Source organism: Sturnus vulgaris, chromosome 1, assembly GCF_052056855.1.
Source record: "Sturnus vulgaris isolate bStuVul1 chromosome 1, bStuVul1.hap1, whole genome shotgun sequence".
NCBI lineage: Eukaryota > Metazoa > Chordata > Aves > Passeriformes > Sturnidae > Sturnus > Sturnus vulgaris.
This window is the reverse complement of record NC_142243.1, coordinates 61,243,547-61,266,401: the sequence shown is the minus strand read 5'-3', so window position 1 is coordinate 61,266,401 and position 22,855 is coordinate 61,243,547. Positions and strand designations below refer to the sequence as shown.

At 39.9% G+C, this 22,855-nt stretch overlaps 1 protein-coding gene across 5 annotated transcripts in view; it reads left to right on the top strand.

Moving 5' to 3' along the window:
* PDE1C (phosphodiesterase 1C) overlaps positions 1–22,855 on the top strand; it is a 288,097-nt gene that overhangs the window by 129,879 nt on the left and 135,363 nt on the right. For all 5 annotated transcript variants that reach the window (XR_015804815.1, XM_088167961.1, XM_088167971.1 and 2 more), the window contains 3 exons: positions 17,193–17,306; positions 18,162–18,344; positions 20,535–20,601. Coding sequence is in view for 4 of the 5 variants with exons in the window: in XM_088167961.1 (XP_088024087.1) it covers positions 17,193–17,306; positions 18,162–18,344; positions 20,535–20,601 (364 nt within the window). In the remaining variant the exon portion in view is untranslated. The remainder of the gene's footprint in view (positions 1–17,192; positions 17,307–18,161; positions 18,345–20,534; positions 20,602–22,855) is intronic.

Below are 22,855 nucleotides of genomic sequence, written 5' to 3'. Positions count from 1 at the left end.
AACAGTTCTTATGAGATAATTTATTAGATGACTTTGACCCTTTTTCTACTGGTTCTTGAATGACTAGTGGACAGAATGTGATTTGTACCTATTTTTTTATTATTTATAATAATTAGTCGAATGATTATGAGGATATGGGTATGAGGATATCAGTCTCTAGATTTGCTTCTCAATGACTTACTGAAATTACTTCTCAGGGAGAAGTTTACTGCTAATTTTCTATTTCTTCTGGCTCACCAAGGGCATGAAGTAGCTCTTTATTCCCGGACTGGAGGACTTTCACATTTTTTTCAGATGGTGCTCTTCTTTCCTAATCACCTCATATGTAAGCACTCATGTGCACATGCCATTATGCCCTTTATTCCCTTGGGTTTTTCTCCAAATATCCTAATGAATATGAACTTTTTCCACAGAGACAAGCATCAGTACTGAAAAGAGTTCAGGAATGTTACCTTTTCCAACAATGGTTCATTATTTTTAAAAAAATAAACCCAAACTTACTTGTTTTTTTAGTGCTTGCATTGTGTTAATAAGCACACAGCATTTTATACAAGGAGTAAATAGCTCTTCTGGGGATGGAGGATGTGAGGCTTTTTTTATCCAATAATCAAATGGCTTGTAGCTTTCATTTCAAGGCAAAGACAAAGACTAGTCTAGAACAGTTATATTAATTTCTAAATAATGTTTTATAAGAAACACTGTACCTTCTTCTCCTTAATTCATTTTCATTTAAAATTGGAATAGTGAGTTAATATTGAAAATAGTGCATCAGAAACAGGTTGCCAGCTGTGAAAAAAAGGATTCCTTTTTGTTCCTCATTTAAAGATAATCATGTTCGCTTATACTCCTGTCCACTTCTCTTAGGCTACTACTCACAGGTTATCAATGCATCACTTCTTACTCTGTCAGGGAATTTTAATGATTGCCCTTTTGTTGAGTATTCCTGGGGGTTTCTCTTTAGTCTGTCTTTCATGGTTGGTTGTATGCAATAACAGATCAACTGGAAGAATATCATAAGGGATGGGCATATGGGATTATAATTAGATTTTACTTGGTGATTTTGTTTCACTGAATATGTAAATAAAAAAGCATAAGCAATTGCTTTGCTATAAGCCAGAAGGCACTGACCAATATGCAATGGTATTGCTGACTACTTTTCATGAAGTGCCAGTCATCATGCTATTGAGCTTTGAAAATGAAGCTGAGTTTTATTTCAAGCTGCAGTTGAGCAGGGGATGTTCTGAGAATGCTAAAAGCTTTGCTTTTGCTGTTTTACTTTTGCACATTCTGCTGCTATCTCCCCCTCCTTCCCTGGCTCCCAGCAGCTCCACAGGAATGAGGTCTGCTGAGACACAGAAGTGAGGCATTTCCCCCAGCAAGTGAAACATGCTTCTCATTTCTGCCAGACTCTGCGAGAATTTATTTTCTGTTTTAGCAGGTAACAGATGAACTTGAGTCTTTGGTTCCCAAATGATGAGGTATCTGGAAGGATTCAGTACAGTGTAAGCCCTAGTATGTCAGTGATTTAAAAACTGATTTGGAAGGAAGCTGCTGAAGTGAAAATTATAAAATTTCCTTTATTTTACAAACAGGGCAAACTGCAAATCCAAAACTTGTTTTTGGCTGCAGCTTTAATCTACTAAATGTCACTCAAAACAGTATTTCCTATTTTGTATAACGGGGAGGCTCAAGTGAAACATTTATTTTGTCAAATTTCATGCTACCAGAGGAAAGTTTTCCTCAGTCTCTGGGGTCTCAGCTAGCTGGGAAATCAGGACAAAACTTAGCTGAGGGAAGCCACACAGTCTAAACAGCTGCTGATGTCTCACTCTTCCTCCCCACTGGTGGTGGGAAGGACAGTCTTGTGTCCTTGGGACAAGAGATTCCAAAGGCATCTCCTGATGCTTTCAGGGGAAAAAGGCAAAATTAGGCAGAGAATGAAACTGGAATAAAAACACTTTTAGCCCTTTCCTGCTCTATTTCCCTCTTTAGTGGCGTGTGAGAGCTTTCAATTCCTATGAAGGAGGGATTTTTTGTGAAGAGTCAGTTGACTATGAGGAAGAGAGATTTGAGTAGGGTGGTATTTTATGCACCAGTAGCCAGTGAGTTGCAGTGGTATGCATTATGAACAAGGGAGATGACTTAAAAAATCACTGGTAAGAATAGAAGTAAAAAGTGATTAAATATTAAGTGACAGCATGACAATGTTTGTTGGCAAGACTCAATCTACTACTTACTAGACCGTGGCACACCAAGGAAAAAAACAACAAAACAAAATCCAGTCTGTGTGTGTGACAAAAGGACAATGAAAGCAAGAATAAAAAGGAATATGGCCTAAAAGGGTAACAGTACAGAAATTTAACAGTACTTAACCTTAACTTATACCTTAACAGTTTAACAAAGGAACAACGCTTATCTTAAACCCAGCTTAATTTATGACATAACTTATAACTTGACTGTAACAATTTAATAGAAGAGTAACACTTAACAGCATTTAACCTAACTTGTAGGTTAAACATAGCAATTTAGAAAAGAACAACACTTAGCAGCATTTTACTTAGATATTTAAGGTGCTTAAAAATCAAAGAAAGCAGTATTTCTCCTAGCTTTGCTATAGCATATGTGCATGTGCATGCACACAGACATAGCAGGTCTGTTCAAGCAAGGTACCTATGAAATTTCCCCTTGAAGGTAAATGAAATACTCATCTCACCCTTGTATCTCACCAATGGGTGAAGGGCTGAATATTGAAGAGTGAAGATGTTGGCCCAGGATTCTTCATTGTTCATCGATCGTCCCAGTACAGAAATTAGAGAATTCACTAGCTCTGAGAGGTGTCCCACTCAGATGGGAACTGCTGGTCACAGCCTGCTGTGGTCCAGGAGAGCCCAAAGGGTCTCATTTTGGCAGCTCTTTCAAAGATTTCAGACAGGTCTGTTCCCTCTGCACTGTCAGGTTGATCAATTAGGTATCATCCTCTAAGGTGTTTGTCAAGAGCATAAATGGTGACTTGTCCATGGACTAGACCATTGACTGACACAGGCTACAGGTATTGGAAGAGTTTCAACTCTCAGTAATTAGCTGGCTTTATTCTGTACAGCTCAAAAAGTTCAGGTCAAGGGACTCTCCGTTTACTAATACCAATATCTTGTTGCAGTCATCTTTGTGTAATATGTATTTTTCAAACTAGAGTAACAAATGGCAGTAAGTGTTCAGTATCACAGTGGAGGGAATTAATTCTTATGAGCTAATGAACTTGTCATCAGTGATAATGGCTTTTGTGCTACAACTGTCTTGTCACTGGGGTATACTGTTTGACCCATACACATCCTGCTATTTACCTGACATGAAATTTAAATCCAGTAATTCTTAAGAAAGCATAGCTAAGAGTTAGGTATTAGTTGTATAAGTAATGGTTCACAATTACAAGTTTCTGCTGCTGTCACACATTGGTTTATGACTCAACTTCTGCTCAGGCACTTTTTAATTAAAAAATGTGGCCACAAAAACTGAATGCAAACCTCAGACATGCCAAGAAATTAATAACATCACTATGAGACAGCTAATTCCTTAGTAATACTCATAAATTCTGGTCTCTGCAGCTGAGTGGATGAGGACCTGGATCCCCATTCTGTTTTTCTAAGATAATTAAAAATCATCTTTGTACTGCATTTTTCTGTCATCTTATATATTTAGGGAGATGCAGAGGTTTCTTTTAAAATACAGGAACTTCATAGTTTTTTAAAAAAATAAAGAGGTCTAAAGATTTATTTGGAGATTTGTTTTTAATCCTGGGACCTGCTCCTTGACCCAGGAAAGTCATTTGCTTACTCTCCTCTCTATGGAGGATTTACTCATCAGGGCTGTCCCATTGAGATCAGTGCTGCCTCTTGTTTCCATGCTGATGCACCTGGTTCAGGGTCAGCTGGGACCACACAGTCCTGGAAGGTGGAAGAATTTGTTCATCAGCTGTGGGAATTGCAAAAGGAAGCAGTTGAGAACCAGATAGTTGTAAGTCTGCTCTATTGTGTGATCAGAAGTGCTAAGTGATTGGCTTGACATAAAACACAGCTAACAGCAGTGTATATAGAGAAGAATTTTTCCCACCTATACTAAGTTTTTGTTTGATTTTAAATGAGTTGTTAATTTTTGTCCAACACTGCAAAGCCGAATAGAAATATGGAATCAGGTATCTCTAAAGGAGATATATCTATGGAATTTAGAGAAAGAAAAATGTTAGGTTAAATCTGTGCTTACACTTGCCTTAATCTGGTGATTTTAGTGGTGCCCTTCTGTTCTCTGATGATTTGTGGAATACAGTGTTTCATGTTGTAGATAACTCTGTCTCAAAGCTGGGACATGTTGGTTTTAATAAAATGCATCTAATCCTTAGAGCCATTTAACATCTGGAAAGCAAGTTGTTAAAAACCTAAAGTACATCTAATCCTGTGAGCTGCTCAGAGACTAGAAGAGGAGCTTTTTCTTTATGGAGTGCTTTAAAGATGTGAACTCCTGTGATATTTAGTCTGGAGTGCTATTCAGGTTGTAAGGATTGTCTACCAGGTGCTGGATGAAAATGTTTATAGCATTGTCTATCATGTTCTTCATTTAACATATGTATAATTAATATATATTTAGAAACAGAGAATGACAGTGAGTGTAAGAATAAATAAGCATTCTTTTTAAGAGTACACAAATAGAAGAGAATATATGAACATATACAATAAAAATTTTTCCCTGCATGAATATTATTTTCCTGGTTAGTGAAAAGGACTTTGATCTTCTCAGCAATATATTGGTAATCTGTAGATTCAAACCCCTTAGTTGGTCAATATGATATTTTTTATTTTTACTCTGGCAAAAAGATAAAAAGTGAGAGCTCTTTGGTTTGTTTTATTAAACGCCAGTATATAATTCTCAAACCCTCCAGCCAGACTTGCAGACATTCATCATGTCAGAAGTCAGACACATAGGTGAACACAACATAAAATAGTATTTTTAATTCACTCTTCACATTGCTAAGATGAGCCCATCTTCCTTCTCAAAATTTATCTTTTCACTATTTAATTAATCATGATCACAAACAAAATTGCACAGCCTGTTTTTTGACATCTGTCTTAAATTGATTTCACTGTTATAGCCTCTACTCAAGCTTTCTGTTTGCTTCCTTTCAAATGATAGTTTATAGTAGGGATACACTGCTGTAAAATCTTCTTTTAAAATGAGGTTTAGAATTGTGTGATATGTAGTAAATATGTGTTTACTCCATCAATGCTACAGAGAATTTGTAAATATTTGAGAATACATTTGTATTTGTACATCTCAATTTGTATTTGAGAATACATTTTTTGCCAAAAAAACTGTTTTGTTTGGTTGTGTAAGAAGTTGGGAAGCAAGAAAGATTAAATGTCTTGAAAATTAGAAGATAAACTTCAATATTTTAAAAAGTTGTAGGAAGAGATACATCAAAATTATTCACAGAGTCACACAATCAACTATGTTGGAAAAGACCTTTGAGATCATCAAGTCCAACCTATGACCTAACATCACCTTGCCACCTAGACCATGGCACTGAGTGCCACTTCCAGTCTTAAACCCCTCCAGGGATGGTGACTTCAACCACCTCCCTCACCAGCCCATTCTAATGCTCAATCACTTTCTGTGAAGAACTTCTTCCTAATGCCCAAGCTAAACTTCCCCAGGTGCATCTTAATGCTTTGTCCTCTTGTCCTGTAGCTGATTGCCTGGGAGAAGAGACCAACTCCCCCCTGCCTCCTACCTCCTTTCAGGCAGCTGTAGAGAGTGAAAAGTTCTCTCTCCTGAGCCTCCTTTTCTCCAGGCTAAACAACCCCAGCTTCCCCTCACAGGGATTGTGTTCCAGACCCTTCACCAGCCTTGTTGCCTTTCTCTGGACATACTCCAGCATCTCAACATCCTTCCTAAATTGAGGGGCCCAGAACTGGACACAGCACTCAAGGTGTGGCCTCACCAGTGCTGAGTACAGGGGAAGAATGACCTTCCTGCTCCTGCTGGCCACACTATTCCTGATCCAGGCAATATCAATATCAACAGGATGTCCTGGCCTTCTTGGCCACACGAGCACACTGCTGGCTCATGTCCAGGCTGCCATCAATCAGTACCCCCAGGTCCTTTCTGCCTGACCTTTGTTCAGCCACACCGTCCCCAGCCTGTAGTGCTGCAGGGAGTTGTTGTGGCCAAAGTGCAGGACCCAGCACTTAATCTTGTTAAACTTCATATTTTTTTATTCAGTCTGTCTATATGTCTTGTCTGGGTCCTTTTGCAGAGCCCTTCTACCCTCCAGCAGATTGATATTCACACCCAACCAGTTTAATCATCTGCGAATCTGCTAATGGTAGACTCAATCCCTTCATCCAGATCATCAATAAAGATATTAAACAGGACTGGACCTATACACAGATCCCTGGGATCTAATGACTGGTTACTAGCTATCAGCTGGATGCAGCACCATTCACCACCACTGTCTGGGCCCGGCCATCCAGCCAGCTCTTAACCCAGCAAAGAGTGCTCCTGTCCAAGCCACAGGCTGTCAGCTTTTCCAGGATTATTCTATGGGCGATGGTGTCAAAGTCTTTGCTGAAGTCCAGGTAGACAACATCCACAGCCTTCCTCACATCCACCAGGTGGGTCACCTGGTCATAAAAGGGGATCAGGTTGGTTGATCATGGCTGGCCCCTCCTAAATTCATGCTGGCTGGGTCTGATCCCCAGGCAGTCCTGTAGGTCCAGCGTGATTGCACTCAAGATGATCTGCTCCATAACATTGCTGGGCACTGAGGGCAGGCTGACAGGCCTGTAGTTCTCTAAATACTCCTTTTGGCCCTTCTTATGGATGGTCACCACACTGGTCAACTTCAAGTCATCTGAGACCTCCCCACTGAGCCAGGACTGATAATAAATGATGGAGAACAGCTTGGTGACCCAGCTCTCTTATCACTCAGGATGAATCCCATCAGGTCCCACAGACTTCTGAGCATCAAAGTGGCTCAGTTGGTCGTTAAAGGTTTCTCCTGGATTACAGGGGATCTATTCTGCTCCCTGTCCTTGTCTACTAGCTCAGGAGGCCAGCTGTCCTGGGGAACACCTGTCTTACAGTTGAAAATGGAGGGAAAGTTTTAAGTACCTCAGCCTTTTCCTCATCTTTGGTGACTATATTCCCCGCCATGTCCAATAAAAAATTGAGGTTCTCCTTGCCCCTCCTTTTGCTATTTATGTGTTTATAAAACTGTTTTTTATTATCCTTTACAGAAGTGGCCATGTTAAGTTCTAATTGAGCTTTTGCCTCTAATTTTCTTTCGGCATAACTAACAATGCACTTAAACACTTCTTGATTTACCTGCCCCCTTTTCCAGATGTGACACATCCTCTTTTTACCCCTGGCTTCCTTGAAAAGCTCCCTTCCCATCCAGGCTGGTAATTGTCAGCTCATACTTTCAGCACATAGGAAGAGTCTGCTCTTGTGACTTGAAGATTTCTTTCTTGAAGTATGTCCATTCTTCCTGGATCTCCTTGTTCTAAGGGCTGTTTCCCAAGATACTCTCTGAAGCAGCATCCTGAACAGGCTGAAGTCTCTCCTGAACAGCATGTAGCCATCCATTGCAGCACTCCAGTCAGGCGAGTCATCCCACCACGTTTTCGTGATGGCAACTACATCAGAGCTTTCCTGCTGTACACGGCTTCCAGCTTCTGTTTGTTACCCAAGTTACATGCATTAGTGTACATGCACTTCAGCTGGGCTGCTGATTTCACCCCTGACTCTGGCTTGCCACCCTTAGGTTCCTCTCTGGAGACCCTGGCTTAATCCCCTTCTCCCTTAAAACCTAGTTCAAAACTCTCTCAATCAGCCTTGCCAACTCATGGCTAGAATCCTTTTGCCCTTAATTATGACCTCTGCTCTATTTTACATAATGGAAAGACAACAACATGCATCAACATAGTCAGTAGTGATTAAATTTGGGGTAGGAATAATGTGGGGATCTTAATGGAATTTTAAGTATTTATTAACCTGTAGAATTGTATTCAACCAAGTTGTTCATCAGAAGAGTTTCATGTCAAGTAAGTCTGACATGGCAGACCAGGAAAATATATTGCTTTATTCTGAGTATTTCACTCTAGAAATATGATAGAGAAAATAAAGGAAAGATTACTTGTTCAGTTTACAGTGAAGAATGCTTTTAACATTCTCTTTTATTTTTCTTGTCTTTTCTGTTTGAGGAAACAAGAAATCTTTTTCTAAGTTAGTTATAATGAAATACATCTTGAAATAGGGTTTTCTTCAAAGTATACAAAATAGATCTTTTCAAGCTAAGAGACATCAGTTTTTCTATATGTAATATAAAAGAAAATTTATGTCCCCTGGAAAAACTAAAATTTTGGTACAGAGGTTAATTATTTGCTGTGGATGTATTATTTTTTTTAACTTGCAGGCTTTACCATCAGGAGGGGAGGCTGGAGACAGATTTCAACTGTAAATATCTCAAATTAAGGGGTGTTGAATGAGTAATGGCTCTAACTCTGCTTCTCTTTAATGACAGTTTAGTGACAATTAACCTTAGGTATCAGATGTTAATAAGGCATAAAAAGCATGGTAGAAACTTCCTGTCATTCTTGTGTTTGTTAGTCCCAGCATCTGCTCTATACATTTAGCCCCAAGGATTTAAGACAAAACAGTCTTAAAGGGAATTCCATAGCTCTTAGGCTCATTTTAATACAAATGTTTGACACTGGGATTTTTAACTATCATTCAGATTTTTTATTTTGTATTTTCATAAGTTTATCCTTTTGATCAACTCTACTATTTGCTTTCTCAAATCATAAAACAGGGTGTTAAAATAACTAAAAGAAAGCAATCTGCTCATGGGAAAAAAAAACAGGTGTAATGTCAGGAGCGACACTGGGAAGATGCAATGATAAAGACCTCGTGTTTGGGAGTACAACAACAACCGAATACCTAGTCTTAGCAGCACAGTACAAAAGTAAACATAATTTTTAAAACCTGTGAAGGAAAACGGGTCAAAATATCAATAGAAGAAGCTTATGTAAAGAACACATAACACAACCAGATTGAGAAGGTTTTATCCCTTTTTGCTAGTGCAATTTTGTTGTATTGCACTAAGAAATTGTTTTATATTTGCACTGGTTTCTCCCGCTCTCCACAATTATTGCAGCAGATTACTGCTCTTGAATTTCTAGTAGTAAACAGACATGGTGATAAACAGTACACCCAAGAAAGACTGGTTGCATGTGGCTATGGGAGTTTCTGATTAGACAGATGTAGCATCCAAAAAAGTTGCAGGCTTTTTTATGTCTTTAAAGAATTTACAGTATCACTGCTACTCGTACGCCCCAAGGTTTAGTAAAGGTTGTGCTAGTACTGATACCTCTCTCAGTCTGTTTCTGTATACAGCTACTACTCAAAACTTTGACAGTCTCTAACCATTTATTCAAGAGGGTGATCACATGTCACCTGTGTATACACATCCATGTTTTAAAAGGAAAAGCATAGTATCTTTGGTAGACCACTTGGAGAAAAGGCAAAGTATTTGAGACCTGAGGTTTTTTAATAGCATACTTTCTTTCCCTTCAGCTCTTTTCGGTGATCCAATAAAATATGCTGCTTCTCACAATGAGCTTTGTGATTTGCAGCCTTAAAACCTTGTCTGCAGCAGGGTGATTGCACTAAGATTGGTGTAGGAAAATTAATAATTATCACAGTATTGTTTTTTGGGGCAAAAAGGAGTAAAATTGGTAATGATGTGAGGTGATACAGAATAACCTCCAGGTTCTAACCATGTTCCCTCTTGGTTACTGCAAAAATCATTCCTGTCCTTGCTGGAACCAGAACAAGCTTCAAGTTCCCTTCCATAATGGTGGACTCCATCCCCTAGATCAGGTTGCTCAGAGCCCCCATCCAACTGCACTCTTGATGTTTTCAAGTATGGATCATCCACAACTTCTCTGGACAACCTGTTCCAGTACCTCACCACTCTAACAATAAAGAATTTCTTCTGTATATCTAACCCAAATTTCCCCCCTTTGAACCTATTACTCCTTGTTCTATCTCTAAATAGAGCTCCTGATGAAGAGTCCCTCTCTGGCTTTTCTGTAGGTCCCCTTCAGATAATGGAAGGTTGCTATGAGGTCTCTATGCACCCTTCTCTTCTCCAGGCTGAACAGGCCTCACTTTTTCAGCCTGTGTTCATGTGGGAAGGACTCTAACCCCTTTATCAACTTTGTGGCCCCCCTCTGACCTTGTTGCTGGAGTTCCATGTCTGCTTATGTTGGAGGCACTAGAACTGTATGAAGTATTCCAGGTGGTGTTTCACGAAAGCAGGGTATGGAGAGAATCACTTCTCTTGACCTGCTGTCTGTGCTCCTTGTGATGGAGCCCAGGACTCAATTGGCTTTCTAGGCTGTGAGCACACACTGCTGGCTCATGTGGAGTTTTTCATCACCTGTCACAGCCAAGCCCTTCTTCACAGGACTGCTCTCAATCACTTCTCTGCCCAGCCTGTAGGTGCTCCTGTGATCGCCCCAACACAGGTGTAGGATCTTACACTTTGTTTTATTGAACTTCATGAGGTTTGCATTGCCCCGCCTCTCAAACCTGTTGAGGTCCTTCTGGATGGCATTATTTCTTCCCTCCATCATACTGACTGCACTGCCACAGGGCTTGGTGCCATCAGTGAACTTCCTGAAGGTGCACCAACCTCACCATCCATGTTACCAGCAATGATGTTGAACAGTGTCAGCCCCAACACCAATTCCTGAGGGACACCACTTGTCACTGGTTTCCATGTGGACAATGAGCCATTACCACACCACTGTTTGGGTGCAGCCATCCAGATCAGTCTTTATCCACTGAGTGGTCCCTCCATCAAATCCCTGTCTCTCCAGTTTAGAAACGAGGAAGTCATGTGGGACAGTGTTGAGTGCTTTGCACAAGTCCAGGTAGACGAAGTCAGTTGCTTTTCCCCTATCCACCAACTCTGTAGCCCTGTCATAGAAAGATATCAAACTTGTCAGGCATGATTTCCCCTTAATGAAGCCATGTTGGTTATCACCAGTCATCTCTTCGTTTACCAACAGTTTCCAGCAGAATATGCTCCTTGATCTTGCCTGGCACAGATGTGAGACTGAATTTTCTGTAGTTCCTTGGGTCTTCCACTTTCACTTTTTTATAAATAGAGATTATATTTCCCTTTTTTCCACCCTGTAATAGTTTGATACTGGCCATATGCCAGCCACCTGCAAAAGTTGTTTGCTTACTCTTTTCTGCTGTAGTTGGACAGAGCAGAGGGAAAAAAAATAATGAAGGGTTCATGAGTTGAGATAAGGGTTAGGAGAAAAACACTCTAAGGGTAAAACATGCTCAAATTTAAATATATAAAGTACTTTTACTATTATCACAGTCAGAGGAGGATAATGAGAAGTAAAACAAGCCTTTAAAACACCATTTTCTCCCCAGCCCCTCCATCTTTCCCACCGATGGTGCAGAGAGAGGGCATGGGGTTTTGGTCAGTTCATCACTTGACATCTTCTGTTTGCTCAGAGAGAGGAGTCTTTCCTCTGCCATGCCATGAGGTCCCTCCTACGGGCAAATAGTCTTGCCAAAACTGTTGTGGTGTGGGTCATTTGTCCACAGGTTGCAGTCCTTGAAGGATAGGCTGTGCTAGTTTGGAAGCAAGGGCCCTCTCTCTCTCTCTCTCTCTCTCTCTCTCTATTCAGGTCTCCCACTGGATCACAGCTTTCTATGGCATCCACCCGCTCCAGGGTGAGCACTTTTCCCATGGGCTGCGAGTGGATCTCTGCATCCTCCATGGACTTCATGTACTACAAGGGGACATGGTTTGTTTCATAGTCCTCACCAGGCTGCAGGGGAATTTCGGCTCTGATGCTTAAAGCACCTCCACCCCTCCTTTTTTTTCCACTGACCTTGATGTCTCCATGTTATTTTCCCTCCCATGTCCTCACTTCCTCCTCTTCTCTGACTAGAAGAAAAACTGCTGTTCAACAAGTTCCACTAATACAAGATTCTTGCAAGATCCTGCAGTGCAGAGAGGTCGATCTCATCTAGGTTCTGTGTGGAGGAGTTGCCTGTCATCTTTAGGGCCAGGTGGCCCTAACGCCATCGTGGGGGCAGTGGTGGCTGCCGTGACTCTGGAGCTATTTAAGGCCTCTCTTCATGTGTGGGGCTGGGAAGGAGAAGCCACAGGCACCCTCTGCCCTTCTTCCCGTGGTGTGGCCGGGCTGGGGCAGCCAGGCAGGCAAGGCTCACTGTGGGCCACACCGAGATGGCAGCGGCTGGGGCAGAGCATCACCGCTGGCTGTGCCAGGATGGCTCCTGGTGGCAGCGCCTGGCCAGCCCTGGAAACAAAAACTGTGTGTGCACTGCTTTGATTTTTTTTTTTTCTTTATTAGTCGTCATAGAGGCGTCACCAACCTCTCTGCTTGGCCCAGCAGCATGTCCATCTTCAGAGCCATCAGGGATTGGCTCTGTCAGACATGGTGGAAGCTTCCAGCAGCTTCTCACAGAAGCCACCCCTGTGCCCCCATCCCCCCACCTTACATCTGCCACCAAAAAACCAGGCTGTGCCAAATCAACACACAGTCATCAAGAACTTCACCTGACTGCCACAATTTCTCAAGTAGGGTGGATAGTAGGTTAGCAGCTTCATCTACTTGTTCTCTTAGGACCCATGGATGAATCTCATCAGATCCCATAGACTTGTGTACACTCTTGTTCCTTAGTGGCCTTGAATTTCATTCCCTCCTACAGTAGGCTTAGGATCTTCATTTTCCCAGACCTTGCATTTTTCTTTCAGGACTTGGGCAGGGTGGCTGGAGCACTTGCTGTTGAAGACTGAGGCACAGAATTCATTGAGAACCTCAGTTTTCTCCATATTCCAGGCTTATCCAGGTAGCCAGGTCTCCTACTTCCTTCATGGGAAGGGCCCACATTATCCCTCGTCATTTTTTGTTAGCAAGATGCCTATAGAAGCTCTTTTTGTTGTCTGTGACATCTCTGGCTAGACTCAATTCTAACTTGGCTTTAGCTTGTCTTTGCTTCTACCCTCTGTAAACTCCTTTTTTACCTCTGAGATGCTCAGCAGCTCCTTGGATGTCTCTTGGCATTTTTGCCCCATGTCTTCTTGTTGAGATGCATCGTTCCTGAGCTTGGAGGAAGAGATCCTTGAATGTTAGCCAGTATTCTTGTGCCCCTCTGCTCTCCAGGGTTCTAACACAGGAGACTCTACAACATAGGTCCCCAAAGATGCCAGAGTCTGCTCTCCTAAATCCAGGGCAGGTGATCTTATTGTTTACGGTTTTATTATATATATCACATCATATATATAAAATATATCATATATATAATATATTATGTATTTATTGCATATTAAATATATTTATTGACAGTTTATTTCAGGTACCTATTTTTAAAGATGCAAATTAAAAATTGTTAGATTTGTTTCTGATGTGTTATAATGAAGTTTTTTTTTTCATAAAAGGCAGCAGTGGTTTGAAAATGCTTAATTCTGGAAGATTTCGTTTGTTGTCTTTGGATGTCATTGTCAACAAATTCAATGATTGGATTGCGTTTGAACAGTTTCCCTGAAAAACTAATTCACACTAAAATCTCAAAAAGAACTAGACTGCCAACAGGAAGTCTTGCTTTGGGAAATACCAATTAGAAGATTGCTGGTTGTGAAAAAAGAATATAGCATCCTTTCTTCTCTCTCACATCTGAAATTTATCCTTGTTCAGCTCTCACATTTGTTCAGCGGAATGAGTCATCTCACCTCATCTTAGCTGTCTGAAACCACAATGACTGCCTGAAATAGTCTCCTAGCTCATTTCTCTCACTAGTGAGGGAAGGCAGGCACATCGAAGAGGCAGTACATAAGGAGAGGAAGAGGAAGTACATAACAGACAGGTGGTTAACTTTGATATCCATCTCCAGTGACTTCCATGATCATCTGTGTACCTGATTTCTATAAAAGGTTAATGCTAGGTGAAGTAGTTGACTTGAATAAAAAAAAACCCCAAAACAGGGGGTTATAACTGCTTATATTTTCTCGTTCAGAGCCTGGGAATGGGGGAGGTGTTTGCATACTGGAGGAGTGCACATCCTTTAAAAATTTTCAGTAGCAGGAGAGTGAGACAATGACAATTTACAGGACCTGGTGCTAAGGAAGTGCCTAGGCTGTTGTTTTATTGCAAGCCAAAGTTTGCTAAAGTTTCCAGCACATGACTTGCTTCAATAGGCGTGAAGGAATTTATAAATGGAAATTGAAAACCTAAACTATGCAATTTCACTTACAGTTGTCTAATGTTGTCAGAAGTTTATCTGACTCAAGATGAGCTGAAACAAACATTTTACCATCCTGCCAAGGCCGCTGAACTTTTCACTGTTGTACTTTTATGCTTATAATAATAAAAAAAATAATTGATTACTTACAATTTTTAATGTTTGTATTTTTGTTCAAAGGAAGAAGGATATTTCAGGAAATGTAAAGAAGGCAAAGCGCTTACTTGGGAAATTACATATAATCTTTTTGGATTAAAAATGCCAGTGTAGCAGTATTGTGTTTGCTCTTTGCAAACAGGTTTTTATTTCCTCTGAATGTTGTGACGTGCAGTTTTTGTATACAAAAGTAGTGACAGAAGATAGATATCCAGCCCAATAAAAATTCTTTGGGTCACAGGCTACCAGTTATTCTATTTTCGGTTTCATTTTGAGTCGTACTACATGAGCTGGCTTTCCATATTGTGTCTTTTCTTCAGTCGTATATACATTATATACATATATATGCAGAGACTTACATTAAGATGTGGCAGACTGTGGAATGAATAATACCTACTGGCTGTTGTAAAAAAAAGATGGTGAGCTTCTGGGTTACTTGCTGTGTATGCTGTACCTCTCCCACCAGTTCTCAGTTGGAAGGGGTTTCAGGGATTTGCTATGCAAACTATGGAGACATCAGTCTGCCCAGCTGACTGCAGCTACTGCACATGTGCATTACATGCATAACCACATGTAGTCTGCTCTGGATACTTTTTGGCAGTGTTAACGAATCCTGTGTATTTGCTTTACAGGTTTTTTGCACCACGACAGGCAGACAGACATTGTTGCAAGGCATCAGGGCACCCTCTGAGCTCATACTTAGATAGTCTGCACGTGCTCTCTAACTCTGATATGACTCTCAGAACATCAGATTTATCAAGTTTGCACATTATAGTGAGATGGCAGATGCACGCCTATTTCTGTGTAGGAATTCTTTGATACAGTTCACTGCTTCTCAAACTTAGTAAAAATTTCTTACCAGTAGTTATGGTGGTTTTCCAGAGGAGAGTGAGGAATGTGCTGAAGATCAGAAGGCAGGGTTTTGTCTTTCAGTTCAGAAGATGTTTATCTTCTAAACTTTAGGAGCAACTTTTCATCTTTTTGTGTGTGTATACTGAAGCTGACTTTTATGCACTCAGATCTTCTTCTGACTACGATTTTGTTAATTTATAGTTTATTGTTGATTTTATCTTTTTTTTTAAGGCTATTTGAGCTGGCTCTCAAAGGAATGCTATCACAAATGAGTTGATCTTAGAGTTGACTGCTGAGATCATTGAGTCCAACTGCACCAGCCAAGCTGTCACTAAACTGTGTTCCTAAATGCTACAGATGAATTTGATTGAATTTCAAAATTATTTCAGACACTTTGAAGCAAAGTTTTTCAGCTAATAAATTTGCCTGGATTCTCTTCAGTCCATTTAGGATTATTAAAAAAACCCAAAACAGATACATGAAATACATTAAAGGCAAACTATCATCAGTCTCTTACTTAGTACAATTAATTGGGAGCAGCTGCTGTGACTCAATGAATCAGCAATAGTCAGAGATAATGGATACTAAGACAAAGACAGTGTAATATTTTCACATGATGGTGTGAGAAACAATGGCACTTCTGTTTTTCTAAATGATTGATGCACACAGTACTTTGCATAATCTTCAATGAAGAATGTTTGTTCTATGAAACAATCATTACTCACTGTGCTATTATTGAATTTTGAATGAGCTGCAGCATAAAGCTGCCAGATGTAGGAAGAGCCAAAGGTCGTGTTCTTTCTTTAATATTGACTCCTATGGCTGGTGTACAACGTTTCTGGTAGCTAGTTAAGGGGTTATATCTGCAGACTCCCCATACATGGAATGAAGAAAGGAGGGGGCAAATGAAGCAATTCTTACTGTTTGGATGTGAAAGTTGTGACTCCTGTTTAATATACATAGGATAGTCAAAGGGTGGCTGCTTGATCTAATGAAAATCCTAACCTTGTATTTCTACAATAGTGTTTCTAAGTGTACTCAATAGAGTTTTGCATGTGTACCTCAATCATTGGGAAAAACAGTCATTTGTTGACAGGTACTATTCAAGATTTTTTTTCTTATGGCTGGATTGAAATTGTCCTCTCTTAGCTCTTGTGTTAAATTTTAAGTGATTTCCATTTTCACTTATTTCAGTTTTGAGTAGGGAACGGAAAGCTGATTAATGGAAGTGATTGTCCTGCCTTGCTCTGCACTGGTTTGGCCTCACCTTGAGTACTGTGTGCAGTTTTGCACACCACAATATAGGAAAAATATTAAACTATTAGAAAGTGTCCATAGGGGGGCCACAAGTATGGTGAAAGGTCTGGAGGGAAAACCTTATAAAGAGTGACTGAGACCATGTGATCTGGAGAAGAGGAGACCTCATTGCAGTCTTCGACAATCTCATGAGGGAAGTGGAGGGGCAGATCCTGATCTCTTCACTCTCATGACTAGTGACAGGACTCAAGGAGTCTGAGTTCAGCAGCCCTTGGGCAATGCTCTCAGGCATATGGTGTGATTCCTGGGGTGTCCTGTGTAGGGTCACAGGTTGGACTCAGTGATACTGATGGGTCCCTTCCAACTCAGCATATTCTATCATTCTGTGATTGTATGATTCTGTGATAACTCATGGACTTGTTGATTTCATGTAGCAACGTGAAAAAAACTTCAAAAAACTTGCAGACTTCCAAAAGTTTTCACCTTTCAAGGTGTATGCTAGGTCTCATCCTGGGAACTGACACTCACTCTCAACCTATTTTGCTTTATACTAATCTGATTTTTGTTTTCCTTTGCTTTAGATTGCGGTCTTTGGTAAAGCAATTAGAGAGAGGAGAAGCTTCAGTTGTAGATCTAAAGAAGAATTTGGAATATGCAGCCACTGTTCTTGAGTCAGTGTACATTGATGAAACTAGGTGAGCTAACTACAGACATCAGCACTCCTGTATCTAGCACCAGTTGTAATTTACATGTCAATTGTGAAAGTTGGTTGAGCCAAGATTTATTACTCATAGACAATGTGGTTTTAATCATTAGAATATTGTATTCTGTGTAGAACAGATCTTCAAACCTTCATTTTAAAGCTTCTTTAAGTTTCCTGGGACAGGGAAGGAGATCAAAACCAATCATAATTGTAATACACTTTTTCTCAGGGAAATATTTTCATAGTAATTGTTCTACTTTTTCTGACAGTTTCTAAATTTCTGCTCAACTATTTCTTCTGAATAATGTTACATTTTTCACTTGTATGATGTCTTTGAAATTGAAAAAAATTTACTCATGACAGAGGTAGACTGGTAATACATTGCAGAGGAGTTCCCCTATTGGTTACATGCCATTTACTCAGTGATAAATGCACTTGTAGGGTCAACACAGATGACCAGAAAGGGAGAGGAGAGGACTGTATGTTACTAACTCAGAAGCTAGAAATTCCTAGAAATGACCATAAATTACCTTTGAAAGGCAGAAAGTTCAGCAATATTGATGAGCTGAAAATGTGAAGTCAGTAGAAGATCATTCAGTTGTGGTTCAGAAGGCTGATACTTCTTGTTTTTCAGCCTAGTAGCGAGTTTCACAATCTGAAATGTAAGTACATAAGAAAATAAACAAGCAGTTGAAGACTTGTACTATTGTGTTTTATTAGGGCTGATGAATCAAAGACTTTTAACACCTGCTATAATTGGAATATATGTGAGTTTCTTTTTTTGTTAATGGTGTTGTAGTGCTCTCTAAGGAAGTCTGTTTAGCAGTCTGTTTCCTCATCCTTCTAGGCGTTTACTGGACACAGAAGATGAACTCAGTGATATCCGGTCTGACTCTGTGCCCTCAGAGGTCCGTGACTGGTTGGCTTCTACCTTCACACGGCAAATGGGGATGATGCTCAAAAGGACTGAGGAAAAACCCCGGTTCAGGAGTATCGTCCATGCAGTGCAAGCTGGGATATTTGTGGAAAGGTAAAGTGTCATGTAATTACTTTGTTCTAGTAACTACTCAGGTACTGCAGATTTCATCTGTAGCGTGTGATGGCACAGTGACAGGAGGTGGAGGAGAGTACCTTAGACCAGAAGACCTCAGATAAGTAGAAGACTACTGAATGAAGAATGCGCTTCTCTTAGTGTTTCTACACAGGTAACACCTAAAAACGGGATTTAGTAAAAGATTGCAAACTAAAACAATACCTACTCCTCTGTTCTTACTATAGTACAGATGTAATAGCACACTTGGTATAATTTTCATGGACAATATACACTTCTGCATAGTCCTAGGTCAGGAGTGACAGCATTTAAAATTTGGACAGATCAAATTTTCCCTTGCTTCCGTTTACCTCTGTGGTCTAATATTTCTTATGAAGAAGTGCTAAGATACAGAACGAAATCCTTTGCTATATTATTACTGGAATAATAATATAGATCAAAACTGATGTGAAAATTTTGGAGCTCAGGGAGGATTTTTAAAACAGCCATTGAGTTCTCTCAGCCTTCCCTCTTGTGATTTACATCACAACCTGTCGCTAAAACTGATTTTACTTTTTTAACCCTTTAAAACATTTATTCATTTCAATTTGGACTCACTTCTAACCTTACCTTTTCTTGTCTTCTCTTCATTGACCTTCTTTGTTTGAGCAAGAAGGAGGGCTGGCACATGTGAAACTGAAGACAGCAGCTCTCAGATCTCTAATTTTGTAACAGAAAAATTCAAGTGAGGAATGGAAAAGCAGAGCACCTTTCACTGTTGATCAGAATTGCAGTGACAGCCTAACAGCTCACTGTGCAGGAGGTTATGCAGATCAGACAGTGGACCACAATCCACACAGACACCTAGAAGCCTCCTTTGTCATGACTACAGCCAATATTTTTATCTGTGCACCAAAGTTACTGTATCTGTGTTAAAAGTGGCAGCAAACTGTAATAAGGCTAAACCTCTAATTTCTTCTTGGGACAGATTTCTCCAAGGTTTGACAGGCTACTTGTGAATTAACCCTCACTCTCAGTGGGGGACTTGTTCCACAAGGAAGTAAATGCAGAAAGCTGGCTCAGTAGGCTGTTTTCCAGCTGACCTGGATCACTGTGACCCAAAGAAGGATGTGTTCAGATATAATATAGCACTGGAGGAGGGTTGTGACTCTCCTGAGCTAAGAGAAAGGGGTTCTGCCTCAATTGTCTCTTAAGAGAATGCTACGGAGCTTCTGACTGGAGAAAGAAAGGGATAAGAAATTCTGTGATTTGGGAACGGGTGAATATAAGTCTCCAAAGGGGAATGACTTTTTTCAGGTCTGAGCGCAGAAGATGACAAAGAAAAATGGCAGTGAAGAAGGACTTTGCACAGGATCATTTCAGATGGGAGAAGAGAGCTTTCCATCATCTCCTTTTTAGTCCTACAGTGCTTTTTAGGGCAAAAAAGGGCGACCTGTGGAAAGACATTCTAGCTATGACAGAGTTCCTGCATTCACCAAACCTTATTAAACAGTGTGTCCTGGAAACAACTTTAAAAACTTGCACGCTCTTTATATTCTGTTTAAAATATACTTTATAATCAAGTTTAAAATCTAGTACATTACATACTTTGTTTCATATGGTTACAGATGTTGGTTATTGCCTTGTTCTTTTTCTCTCACTCTCTGACACACACACACATGGCAAACACCCAAAAGGTTTTATGGTAATCTTGGAAACATGCAGACAAAAGTAACAGCTGTATCACATTGCAGTTGATTCATTGCATACAAATTGTTTCTGAATTACACTCAGAATTAGCTTGCATGTGGGCCATCAAGGACCAAGGGAACTGAAAGCTCAGTACAGTTATGTGCAATGGAAAACGGGGAACATTTTTTTTGAGTGTAGCCTTTCAATCTGATGTAGTCCTGCTGCTGGAAAATTCTTTGTCATGTTCAGCTCAGTAACCAAGCTATGAGATACTGGGGAGTGTACAGTCTCAAATTAAGCTATACAATAAGAATAGTATTGATATTATTGGCAAGTTAGGAACAAAATGGAAGGAGAAAAGGTCCATATTCCAGTTAGGGTTCTCTGGGCTCAATCAGATCTCCTGTAATGGTCTGTTGCTTTATGAGTTTTGTTGTTTGTTTGTTTCATTTCATTTAATTCTATTTGTGTGTTGCTTTATCTATTTCATCTTGGTAGAATGTACAGGCGTACTTCAAACATGGTCGGCTTGAGCTACCCACCAGCTGTAATTGGAGTGCTAAAGGTAATCCCAATAAAAAGGTATTGAAGGGGGATCTGTACAAAGCATCAAAATAATACTCTGATATTTGATATGATAAGAGGGGGTCTTAATACTTGGCCTTTCCTTCTTGCTAACATTCAGTTAGTTCACATACATTAATCATTTAACTTGTCTAAGGGATTATCCTTTCAATAAGAGAAAGAATAAAATTCAAGACTGCAGCCATTTTCAGGTTGTGAAGGTTGCAATTCTGTTCTAGATTACAGTGATTAAAATGAAGATTTAGGAATCACTCACAACATCCCACAAGGAAGAAAGAAGACACAGATGGAGAGAGATGGAGAAGGAAAAGGATCTGTTGCTCTGGGAGAAGGGAATTTCTTACATTGTTCAGCTTCAGGTCTTCAAAGTGAAAATCACCTTATGAAAATGAACCCTTCTGTGAGTTTTGAGGTTTCAGAGTGAAAACAATTAGTCAGAAGTAGTCTGAAAAACAAGCAAAGCTTCAATCCATGGACCAGTTGCAAGATTCTTGACTTAGGCAGGAATTATCAAGACTACAAACAGAAGCTGGCAACGAGCTGCCTACACAGCACCTTTGCAGATTACATATTGCATGTGGTTCAACCGTGCCATGCAATGGTGAAAAAAGGTAATATAGTGGGGCAATACACAGGGGTATTAAGTGTAAAACTCATTAAGACATCTTGCAGCATTTCTGGAAGGATTTACAGTTAGGGTATCCTTTTCATTTTGAAGAGTAGAACTCATCAAAAGATTTGGAAGAATTGCAAGAAGAATGATCAAACATGCCTTTTGTATACAGAATCAAAGTGTCCACCCACACCTTTTTCCAAGTGCATGTTGATAAATGCTAGCTTCACTCCTGCAAATGGAATGTAAATCTTTTATTCTTTTGCAACTACACTCCATAGCCAGCTTATGAGGGAAGATATCTATAATGGTACCTCTTCTCCTGAGTTCTTCAGCAGTAACAAGACAGAAGAAGACTCATCACCTACTCTCAGCTGACTTCAGCCTTATAGAATTCCTCTCTTTTTTCTATGTTTTCAAATGATTAAGTTGTAAAAAGAACTGATCATTTTAGAAGAAGTTAAAACAAACCAATAACAACAAAGCCATTGATTAATTTTGCTGAGAGTGAAATAACACCTAGCTGGTCACTGTGCATTCTAGAATTTTTTTTTTTCCCAAAACTGTTTTGAGAACATGTCTTTGCCTGGATGTTTTTGGGTTTGGTAATGGATTTGGTTGAAATGAGAGTTACTTTGAAGAAGTCAAAACAGGCTTCCTAGCAAAGTGGTCACAGCACCAAGCCTGATGGAGTTCAAGAAGCATTTAGACAATGCTCTCAGGCTCATGGTGTGACTCTTGGGGATGTCCTGTGAAGGACTAGGAGGTGGACTTGATGATCCTTGTGGGTCCTTTCCAACTCAGCATATTCTCTGATTCTGTGAAGTCTTCTGTCTTAAAAATAATATTTCATCCTAAATTTCTCAGTCCCATCTCCTCCATTGAAAATAGTGTATTTTGTGGCTTGCTTTGGTCCAGTAAGGTCAATTAAAATACCCTTACAGCTACCTGACTGCTTAGTGTGCTCTGTAAAATGACCTGATGATTTAAACATGCAAAAGGGTGTAGGAGTGTATCACACACATGTTTTCAGCTGTTCTGGATTGCCATAATCAACATTCCCCTCAGATTCCATGTAATAAGGACAAGGATTGAGATGAAATGAAGTCAAAACAAGCTTATTTTTTAACTACAAATTCTCATTTTTGCTGCTGTAGCCAAGAGGACATCTGCACTTAATAACCCAAAGCTGTGGAATTACAGCTTTGTGACAGAGATTGGTTTTAACAAAATAATGAAATACTGCAGCTTCTGCAAAAAAATGCAGGCTGTAGCAGTACAAGTTCAAGATGTATAATCTGTCTCACTTTTTCAGTGGATGAGAAGTTTGTCACTTTTTTTTTAATTGAGTGCACAGCATCTCTCTGTCTTTATATATATTATACTAATTTTTCTACTGCAATGGTATGTTGCCTTTCTGTATTGCATGGATGTGAAGATATAAGACTGGTTGTCATAAAAGGGACAATCAACCTTGCCTTTCATTTGAATAGTGACTATACAAACCATTCATACAGACATGTTTACAGAGTACACTGTGGTGATCTGCTGTTCATCAGTCTAGTGCTAGAGACAGAACTTCACATTAATTACTGTCAAAAGAGTTACATGCTTTAGAATT